General features: G+C 39.0%; 1 protein-coding gene across 2 annotated transcripts in view; it reads left to right on the forward strand.

Moving 5' to 3' along the window:
- HERPUD2 (HERPUD family member 2) overlaps positions 1 to 8911 on the forward strand; it is a 74595-nt gene extending 65684 nt beyond the window's left edge. For both annotated transcript variants that reach the window (XM_077491670.1, XM_077491669.1), the window contains one exon: positions 705 to 8911. In XM_077491670.1, coding sequence (XP_077347796.1) covers positions 705 to 863 — 159 coding nt within the window. In that variant the 3' untranslated portion in view covers positions 864 to 8911. The remainder of the gene's footprint in view (positions 1 to 704) is intronic.
- The last annotated feature ends 2891 nt before the right edge of the window (positions 8912 to 11802 follow it).

Here is an 11802-nt window from a genome sequence, read left to right on the forward strand (position 1 = left end):
AAAGGATTTTACAAGTAAGCTGTTTTAAAAATCCTATTTTTTGACGTACCTGTAAATTCCTTATCTTGGAGTACATTATAGGACACTCCCCTCTGTCTTGATCACTTCTTATTGCTTGCCAAGAAAATGGAGTATCACATAATCAGTGGGATCATATGATGCGCTCTGGGGCGGTCTTAACAAATTTTTGTACTAGTGCCCAGTCATCTGAAGGTAACTGCATAACCCATGTTCTAAGAAATCAAGTCCTGTACTCCAAGGTAAGGAATATATGGATAGGTCAAAATTCCTGTTTTTCCCTTTCACTTTTGGTAAATAGGACAGACAGAGAGGGGATCTTCTTAACAGGGGCACAGACAGCAATAAAAACCTGACACGTGTTCTAATCCCTTTCCATGCTATCCATGACTAAAAAAAGTTTTGCCTTTTGATTATACTCTACCCAATCCAATTTTATCTAAAACTAACAAAACAACAGTACACTTAATTTACTCTGGTACTGAAAACTGCATGTGCCAATAAAATGTATGGCTTTAAGAAAAAACTAGTAATTTTAGTGTCAAAATAATATGCAGTGTGTAATTGGTGCTAAGAAAAAATCCTGACACTGAGTACTTGTAATCTACTTTTATGGTAATTTTGTGTATGTAGTATTTGATTTTTTATTATTTTATACTAAATCCCTTTTCTGTTCTACTATTCAGGAACGTCGTATGGATGAAGGAGTTCAAGAGGAAGGAGCAGATGATGTGGCAGATGAGGCTGCTGCAGCCCCCCGTCCAGGGATTGTGGCATCAGCTTGGTCATTTATAACCACCTTTTTCACCTCTCTTATACCTGAGGGACCCCCACAAGTAAACTAGATCTGAGACTAACTGCAGGTTCTTGCAGGAAACCAATATTTCAAAATACACTTGTGCAATCTCAACTTATGTCCTATTTTTTGGAATTTTTTAAAGCAGTATCTATTGCTTGATTCCCTCAGTATTAATATTTTAAGCACAAACATTAATTTTTCTTTGTTTACTCATTTTTTGTAGTCCTCTTCTCTTTGTCAAAGAGAAATAAAGGTACATGTCTTCCATTTAGTTTTGAATGAACAGAAAGTTTCTGGAGTAATACTGCTAGGTGATGCTTTTTTTCTATTGAAGCTTAACCATCCTAAATCTTAACACATTTCTTTTGAATATTGTTTCTATGAATGAAGCAAACAAGTACACATTTAGTATAATGCATTGATAGTTGTGGTGCATGCAAAGGCAAAAGAGAGCCACGCAATTGCATTTTTTCCAGCTAAGACCTCCATCAGTGGGAGATGACGATTTTCTGTGTACAAGCTTTGGGTGATATGATCATTCTAAGCTTGTATGTGGAAATCAATAACTCTCTACCTGATTTGACTTCAGCTATATAGATAAGGTCATTTTATTTCAGTTTCATTAGTTTAGAAGATGGTAGAAAACTGGAAAGGCAATTTACTTATTACCACTTCCTATTCAAGTGAATATTTAGTTTTAACTTTTTCTTTTATACATAATGACATCTCTTTTGAAAGATTTTGAATGTGTCCTTGCCTGTGTGCATAGGTATTACATTCTAGTTATCGCGATAAATCTAAGAAATCAAAAGGTCTGTATTCTAAAGGGCCTGTGTTGATGGGCTTTTGTCCACCTAAGAAATGCTTCATGTCTCAAACGAATAGGAATGCAAAAGCATTTTTGAGGACATCAAGTGTGCCGGGCAGTGAATTCTGAAGGATCTCAGAAGCATCTTAAACCAATGTCCAAAGCAAGCCACTCATCGGTATAAACCCAAAGCCTGTAGACACAGAAAATAGTTGTCCCCGATGATTTTTCAGCCTGAGGACAGGACTTTCTCATATACTCATTATAAATGAGGAATTAAATGGAATTTTAGTTTTCCCTTTAGTTTCAGCCTAATATAGGGCTTGCATTATCAAAAACAATATAAACAGATCAGTTGTTTAGGAGAGAGGAGTGATAAATGATATTGTATTTCATATGAAACTTACATTGAAACTAAAAGTAGTAAAGAACCAATATGGATATTGAATTGCTACATTGGAAGGATTCTGTAATAATAGAGGCGGAGGGGACAAATTCAGTGTTTTGCTTTCCTCTGGCCTTAAATCACCCAATAAAAAAACTTTCTTCTTTGCCACCTAAAGTAAAATAACTTGGTACCCCCTCCCCCCAACCCCCCTGCCTGGATTGAGTAAAGTGAACATACCACGAGGCAGCAGGAGGTGCTACGTTTTACTGACAGACACATGCGCACCATGGGATTTCACACTTGCATAGATGTGTCACAGGCCTTTCAGACCCAGCAGGTGTCTGATCCCAAATACCAGTGCTGTGTTTGCATGTACAGAAAACCTCTTCCCAGATGTTTGCAGGTCTCTGTCCAGTTCTGAAGACCTGGCAGAAGCATTTGGCATATCTGCACATGCGCAAGGTATTCAAAATCATAGAGCATAAGAGCGAGGTGGACATATCAGAGGGAATGCAGTTGCTCTTCAAGTATGAAAGTGTGCATTTCCTCCCCATTCCCCCAGAAACGCACACAATGTGCACAGAGGCTGGAGTACTAACTGGCCTCTACAGGCTCCACTGAGATGGAAGTGATGTCACCAGAAGGAGGTGGAAGTGAGCATAGAGCCCAGAAACTAGAGGCCCAACCTTTCCTCCTGTGACAAGAGGGGGCAGGGAGGTCCAGACTCAGGGGTTCAGTTGTAGGTGTGCTGCCTGGCAGGGAGTGCTAGCTGGCAGATGGAGTGTCTAGGGTGTTGGGGTACAGCATCAGGGGTGCTGGAAGGCAGGGAAGTGTAGAGTCAGGGGTTCAGGAAGGTTCATTGGTGGGGGTGCTGGGTGACGAGGAAAAGCAATGTTAGTGTGCAACATGCCAGAGTTACTGGGTTCCTTTATTGGCCTGAATGTAATAGCTGTTTACTTGTAAGCCTACAGAGAGATTTCTCTGCCTGAGCGACACCTATCTAAGGGTAAGTGCGGGGGTGGGTTAAGGTAGCATGGGGAAGGGGTCATTAGGATTAATCTATCTTAAAAGTATAATTACCCTTTAGGTCTCATTTTGACCTAATGTGTTGCAGTATGTGCATTTACTACAATACTAAAACAAGGTACCCTGTGCTTTTCAGTGCTGTTTATTTACAATGGCACCCCAGTGCATAGTAGGTGCCAAAGGACTTGCACCGCAGTTCAGTAGTGCGCTGCCTTACTAAAAAAAAAGTCAGCCTATTCTTTCTTGTATGCAATAGTACACAGCAATGCAATTGCATATTGTGAAGAGGGCCTTACTATTTTGATCTGCACTGCTGGCCATGTGATGTATGGACGATGAGGGTTTAGAAAGGTGACTTCCCAAAATTGCAGGTAGTATGTACCCTCAATATGTTTTAAGAAGCTTCCAGCTTTTTAAATCTGAGCTGCAATATTTTGTATTTGATATGTTTTAAAGCAAATACAGAGTTTAACTAATCTGAGCAGTTCTATTGCTGAAAGAAGTGTCATGCAGTTTATTGAAAAACACAGATATGAGAATATTGTTGCAGGTTGGAGGAGATCAGCAGCATTGTCAATAAATGCCAGGTCCACTTTAGGAGTAGTGTAGCTTGTGAAGATCACACAATTACTAATTTCCCTAATTTTTTAAGATTCTAATTGAATCTACAGAGAACATCCCCATCATCCAGTACCTGATGGTCTATAAGGTAATGTACATTGATATGGCAAATACAATGAACAAAATCTTTTACATTAAATGCTTTAAATACAGTGTTCTTGTGAACGCAGTAAACAGTGGTCTGTTTGTGAGATGAATGTAAATAGTAGGTAGACTGTATAAAGCAAACCAGTATAGGCATAGTCAAGTTTATTCCAAGATGTTTTACAGGTAGGTATGACTATTCCTGGTTTCAAGTATTCTTGAGAATATCTGTGTATTACAATTTAGGGTGTATTTTATTGCTAATTGGTCATTATAGATACGTTCTATTCTATTTCTCTCAGCTGCTACACACTTCTGGATCTTATAGATATTCATGTAAACTTGTTTGTTTAGGGCATTATGCGCTCAGCAAAGAATGCCCAGAGTGCAGACTTCTTGGTTTCCTGGCATTCGTCCCTTGGGGCATACTATCCTAAGTGTTCCCACAGTGAAGTGCACCATACATCCCTGTCTAGTCACTGTAGCTGTCAGACTCTGGAGTTTGACAGGCTGCCTGGGATACCTGTGCCCTCCACCAGTAACTAAATGCCAAAACCCAATGCATCAGGCTAAACATTCAATTTGTATGCGGCCTAATGTTTGTATGCATCTCTATGTAACACTTGAAACAAACATGGATCCACAGAGCTCGGTATGCCTGTGAATTTTACAACTCTTTGCCTTCGATATAAAAAATTTAGTAGTTCACCTTTTAAAATATGAAACTTTTTATTTTTTTCAGTTTTATAAAAGAATTCCAACCAAGGTATACATTTATTTACATTATACTGTTAAATACATTAATACATTTAGAGCTGGTCATAAACAACAGTGAATGGGCACACATACAAGTACTCTCCCACTGCTTAAAAAAAAAATGTTTTGTATACGAAGAAAGATCACTAGAGTGCGCATTCAGAATGTAGTATTGCAAGCACATTTGTTTGTAAGTGAACAGATAATTGTCAGCCCACATATTTTTGGATTAAAAGTGCTTGTGATAAAGCCTCAGACAGGCACGATCTCCCTCTCCAGGACCAGTAGGTGGAAGATGCCACGATGGCTAGGTATACCTGAGATGTTGGAAGCTTCAAACAGTACAGGAGACAGTGAACAATGATGTCACATGCTGTGAGGTGTTAAGGGAGCGTGGCTATGCATGTTGATGTCACCCAGCCTCTTTGTCAAGCCTTAAAATGCATAGTTATGCCGCCTTTATGCCTTCCAGTGTGTGTCATTGTTCTCCTCTGCCTCCCATGCTATCTGAATCTTCTGACATCTCAAGCACACCCAGCTGATGGCATTATCTTCCACTTCCTGGTCTAGATCCTCCATTGCAATCTCTGAGAGGGAGATCATGCCCGGCTCAGTCCGCGTGACAAGCGCGCTTCTTCTTAACATATGTGAGTTGCCATTTGTCTGTTTACTTATGACTGAAGGTACTTTTACATCCCCAATTCCAAAAAAGTTGGGACACAAAATCTACATAAAAGAAAGCAATGATTAGCAAATCTTATAAACCCCTATTTCATTCACAGTAGAAAAATAGAATACATATATATGTTTAAACTGAGAAAATGTACTATTTTAAGGAAAAAATAAGGTCATTTTGAAATTGAAGGCACAAGCGTTTTAGAGTTGTTGTTGTTGTTTTTTTTTTTTTTTTTTTGTGTGTGACACTTTATCGCGCTTGCAGTGCAGTGACATAAAGGGCCATCTAAAGCGGTGCGATATTATGCAGACAATTTTGCATAATATCGCACAGCTCTGCAACAGAGAAACACTGCTTTCTAGTGTGAAAATGACACAGAAAGCTATAAATGAGGAAAAATGCAGATAACTGCACACAACGGGCCTTTGTAACGGATGTTTTCATAGACAAAGCAAAGTCTTCTACGTGGGTGAAAAAATTCCCTATACAAACAGTTATTTTTAAAATTGCCAAAAATAGTATTGCATTTGCTTTCTGTCATTTTATGCCTCTGTATTAAAACAAAACCATTTTCTTTTAAAATTATAGTTAATATCTAAGTAGAAACAAAAGATTACCACATATTACAGATGTTTATAAGTCATTAAATGTATTTTTAAATACACAATTGAAGTACTTGCATCTTGCTCATGATTTGTTTCCCCCTGCACAACAGGGAAGAGGGATAGTCAGTGGCACAAGCTAGCCAGGCTCTAATGCATCACACTAGTAGCTTACTTACTGGAGGAAGGTGGGTAATGTGATGACATCATCATGCTGCTGGAACAGGTGTATTAGACCATAGCACCAGCCTCAAAAATCTCTGAAAACCTCCAAACTTTAGTAAGCTTAATAAAAGGCTGGTGCCGGTATGTGTCTGCTAAAACATATGGTCTTTTACTATTAACAGTGAAAAATGGCTATAAGGAATCAAACGCGTTTCGGCCCTCAGGCCTTAGTCATGGCTGCTATTTCTTTACTGTCCAGTCAACTAGCCTGGAGGTAGGTTGGTGACTAAAATGTGTATCTTATCTGCAGTAGAGCAATGTGAGGTCACCAGCCTTGCTATGCTCTCCACTGAGGTGCCTGAGGTTGAACAAGGTTACAGATCTTCTCACACATGTATCCCTATTGTGTTCTGAGCTGTTTACCTGGTGTTTTAGTTTTAAAATTGTGGAATTGAACTAAAGCAAACTCAAATGTGAGCACTTTTGTTAAACCAGACCCTTCTATGCACTTTTATTCCAGTATTTTATACTGAACAGCATTGTTTGCCTGTCATTATTGCACATTTCAATCAAATAGATTTTATGTTACAAAAGAAGTATGAAGATGGCCAGATTATACCTAAAATTCTTTAGAATTATTCAGATAATAATTCAGATAATACCTAAAATTCTTAAAAATTCTAATTTCCTTGCGGTCACTTACTTGGGACAGGTATGCAGGCAGGGAAGCTATAACGGCTGTTTCAGGATACTGGGGTTAATTCACTAAAAGCATATAGGCTGTTCACTTTACAAGGGAAGTTTTCCCAAAGCTTGGTGAATGAGGTGAATCTCTGCTGACATCAAACATCCAATAATCTGCAAGCAAAAAAAATGTTTTCTCTTCTTCTATTTTCCTTGCACATGATTGGGTATTTGAAAAGTGAAACCTCACCACTTTCAATAAGCTCTGGGACAAATTCCTGTGGAAAGTGCACAACCTGCCGTATTTGCCTTTAGTAAATCAACCCCACTGAGTCAGTATTGAAGCTGGAGTGATAGTATGGCAGACCGAAAATTAGAAATCAGCAGTGGCAGCTTATAGGGCTTTCCTTCAACACAGTTTTCTTTCAAAGTAGGACTTTAGCTGAATTGTTGTAGCGTCAGATGTAGTAGAGAGGTTAAAACCTGTCAGGTTTTCATTCTTTAACAGTGAAAATTGGCCCAATGGTTATTGGTACTTATCCCTATTACCATTTATATGTAACTGTGAATGCAATGCAAAATCTAAAGGAAAGTCATGTGCAAGTAGTCCATCCAATCTTGGTCTTTTGGGCTCAGTGCTGTCTGTAGCTCAGGGCAAGCCTTTTGAAAGGGAACAGAAGCAATCTTCAGGACCATGTTAAAAAAAAAAAGAGAAAAGTGCAGAGGCCCCTTTTACGTTTAGACTGATTCGAAAATGTATTAAGCAGAAAGTTTAAGAGCAGGTTTTTATTATCTGTTACCCTGTTGCTAAGATTTCCCTTCACTCCCTGGTGTGGAGAATTTCCAGCTTTGGAAAATATAGAAATTTCTCTGATGGTTGTACATACGGTAATAATACCCTAACAAAACTGTAACCAGTCTCTACTCTGCTTAAAAGTGTTAGTAAAGTCTCGACATTAAAAAATAAAATAAAAAATTGGTCCCTGCAGGTTAATGTCATAAAGTGCTAGTATGCATTGCTGATCAAGCTTCCATCTTTACCCGGTCTTCCATCCTGGGTTTGCGGGCTCAAGCTGTTTGAATGGCAATGACATCACTTTTGCGCATATGGAAGTCATGATTGTGGCACAGCTTTCTCAATGGTTGGCATGCTGTCCTTTTGGAGGAGCAGTGTGCATGTACTCCATTAAAGTGATATATTGCAGTTTTTTTAGTCTGTAGATGTGTTGGCTGCACATTTGACCTGCTTATTCTGCCAGTAACACATTCTAGTCTCTGGATGACAACTGAGAACATTTACTCCCTATATTGCATCTATGGATAAGTAGTGTTGTAACTTTAGATAGACAACAGGACACTTCCTGTTATCTGCATATCTTAGAGCAGGGGACTCCAATCTATGGCCCTCCAGTTTTTCAGGAACTCCAATTCCCATCATGCCTAGTCATGTCTGTGAATGTCAGACTTTTACAATGCCTCATGAGAAGTGTAGTTCCACAACAGCTGGAGAGCCATAGTTTGGAGGTCCCTGTCTTAGAGGGAGGCGAACTGGAAAAGGTTGATGATGCAGAGGAAGTAGTACACAGGAGGTTACATGCTCAATGGACTTTAGGCAGGATCAACAGTTTTTTTTGTTGCACTTATTCAACAAGACTTTCAATGGTATATTTAACAGACCGAAAGGGAGCAAATACGTAAATGTAAATTTCTTTTATTTTGTCACTGTATTGTAAAAAAGAACCTTTCTCCTAAGCTTTATCAGTCAACATATTTCCCTTGTGTTGAATTCTTTTCTTTTATTATACATAATTGTTACAAATCCGACTAAAATTATTTTTTTATATTAAGGCATAACTATTATAAGACCTAATGCAATGTACATTAAATGTCTGCTTCCTTTCCCCAAACTAGAGGTTTCCTGAGAATTTTCAGACTCCAGTATTTTGCTTGTTATGGAACAGATCATTCTTGCTTTGTGAAGAAAACGTATTTTAAGATCTGATGTAAATTTTCCTTTTTTAAATTTGCAGTAATTATGAGCCATGGCCTTATACCAACAAATGATTATTCTTCTACGATCTCTAAGATGCAAAATGTAAGGGAATTACAAAACATCTTCAAAGGGTTTTGATTTTTTTGTGACTCATAAATGTAACACATGACAGCTTGTATCTTATGCAACAGTATGTTTTATGTAAATGACGATATGTAAGAAACAATCTGTAATTAAGCTGTTTTATAATGAAACAAATCTGTTCTCATAAATTGCAGAGTGAAATCTGAATCTCGTCTGTGTTGTGTGTTATAGATGGCTAGGTGCCTGTATTTACAAGTAAAGAATGGTATTCTCCTTTGTCAAAAAAAAAAAATGAATAAAAGTAACTTGATCTTGTGATGGCAGGCACCTCACCACACCAGTAAATACAGATCATTAACTTCAAAAAGCTCCTAACAGGATTTGCAAACGCTGTGAACTTTTTGGCAGTTAAGGGACTCACGGCAAAGTCGTTTTCAGCAGGCCCCCGCTACATCCCACAATGGAATGTTGGCAGACTACTGAGTCTTCTTGTATTCTGAGATGTGTGCATGTGCTTCTGTTTGATTTAAAGTCCCAAGTAAATCTTATTGGAGTAATGCAGTCAGGCTGTGCATACAACATTAAATATCTTTTTAGGAGCACATTTAATATTGATTTATCTTATGCTGTATTGTTTTATAATATTTTTATGCTCCAGCTACTCAACACAGCACACAGTGGCCTGGATCTGTAGCACTCTGACATGCCTCCATCCCTGCATACTGCTCCAATCAACACCTCTCATGGTGCCTGCATAGTTTAAGCATCAACATTATTCTATATGAATGTGCTCCTGCGCAATCGCAGATAATACCTTGACTATTATAAAGCAAAATAGTGTAGCACCACCCCACAGCAATTATTTATATATATATATATATATATATATAACACACAGTTGTGCTTATAATCTACATACCCTGGCAGAATTTATTTCTTGGCCATTTTTCAGAGAATATGAATAACAAACTTTTCTTTCCCGCATGGTTAGTGTTTAGCTGAAGCCATTTATTATCAATCAACTTTGTTTACTCTTTTTAAATTATAATGGCAACAGAAACTACCCAAATGACCCTGATCAAAAGTTGACATACCCTGGCCTGATAATATGCACACAAGTTGGGGGTTTGAATGGCTATTAAAGGTAACCACCCTCACCTGTAAACTGCTTGTAATTCGTTTGTGTGTGTATATAAAAGGTCAAGTTTCTGTACTCCTGACACACCCTTGCGTCTTTCATCCAGTGCTGCAATGATGTTTCCGGATTCTGAGTCAAGGGGAAAGCAAAAGAATTGTCAAAGGGTCTGCAGAAAAAGGTAGTTGAACTGTATAAAACAGGAAAGTGATATACAAAGATATCCAAGGAATTGAGAATATCAATCTGCAGTGTTAAAACTCTAATTAAGAAGTGGAAAAGAAGGGGTTCTGTTGAAACCAAATCACAGTCAGGTAGACCAACTAAAATTTCAGCCACAACTGCTGGGAAAATTGTTTGGTATGCAAAGAAAAACCCACAAATAACTTCAGGTGAAATACAGGACTCTGAAAACGTGGTGTGGATGTTTCAAGATGCACAATAAGGAGGCACTTGAAGAAAGATCAGCTGCATGGTCGAGAAGAAAGCCATTACTACCCAAATGCCACAAAGTATCCCACTTACAATACGCCAAACTGCACAGAGACAAGTCTCAAACCTTCTGGCACAAAGTCGTTTGGCGTGATGAGACCACAATCATAAATGCTACATTTGGAGAGGAGTCAACAAGGCCTATGATGAAAGGTACACCATTCCTACAGTGAAACAGAGGTGGATAGCTGATGTTTTGAGGATGTGTGAGCTACAGAGGCACAGTAAATTTGGTTAAAATTGATGATAAGATGAATGCAGTATGTTATCAAATACTGGAGGAACATTTGCATACATCAGCCAGGAAGCTGTGCATGGGACGTACTTGGACATTCCAACATAGCGATGATCAAAAACACAAGGCCAAGTCGACCTGTCATTGGCTACAGCAGAATAAAGTGAATGTTCTGGAGTGGCCATCTCAGTCTCTTGACCTCAATATCATTGAGCCACTCTGGGGAGAGCTCAAACATGCAGTTCATGGGAGACAGCCCAAGAATTTCCAGGAACTAGAGACTTTGTGCCAAGAGAAATGGGCAGCTTTACCATCTGAGAAGATAAAGAGCCTCATCCACAAATACCACAAAAGACATCAAGCAGTCATTGATGTTAAAGGAGGCAATACACAGTATTAAGAACATGTGTGTGTGTACATGTGACAACACTGACTAAATTACACTTTGCTACAATGTAAAGTAGTGAGTGTACAGATTTTATATAAATTTGCTGTCCCCTCAAAATAACACAAAGCCGTTTATTGTCTAAACCGCTGGCAACAAAAGTGAGTACACCCTTAAGTGAAAATGTCCAATTTGGGCCCAAGTAGCCATTTTCCATCCCTGGTGTCATGTGACTCTTTAGTGTTACAAGGTCTCAGATGTGAATGGGGAGCAGTTGTGTTCAATTTGGTGATAATGCCCTCACTCTCTCATACTGGTCACTGGAAGTTCAACATGGCACCACGTGGCAAAGAACTCTCTGAGGATCTGAAAAAAAGAATTGTTCTACATAAAGATGGCCTAGGCTATAAGAAGATTGCCAAGACCCTGAAACTGAGCTGCAGCACGGTAGCCAAGACCATACAGTGGTTTAACAGGACAGGTTCTACTCAGAACAAGCCTCACCATGGTCGACCAAAGAAGTTGAGTGCACGTGCTCAGCGTCATATCAAGAGGTTTTCTTTGGGAAATAGACATAGGAGTGCTGCCAGCATTGCTGCAGAGGTTGAAGGGGTGGGGGGGTCAGCCTGTCAGTGCTCAGACCATAAGCCGCGCACTGCATCAAATTGTTCTGCATGGCTTTTGTGCCAGAAGGAAGCCTCTTCTAAAGATGATGCACAAGAAAGCCCGCAAACAATTTGCTGAACACAAGCAACTAAGGGTATGGATTACTGAAACCATGTCCTGTAGTCTGATGAGACCAAGATAAACGTATTTGGTTCAGATGGTATCGAGCGAGTGTGGCGGTCAAC

Source organism: Lithobates pipiens, unplaced genomic scaffold, assembly GCF_037356315.1.
Source record: "Lithobates pipiens isolate NorthernLeopardFrog02 unplaced genomic scaffold, aLitPip1_a1.2 Scaffold_19, whole genome shotgun sequence".
Taxonomy (NCBI): domain Eukaryota; kingdom Metazoa; phylum Chordata; class Amphibia; order Anura; family Ranidae; genus Lithobates; species Lithobates pipiens.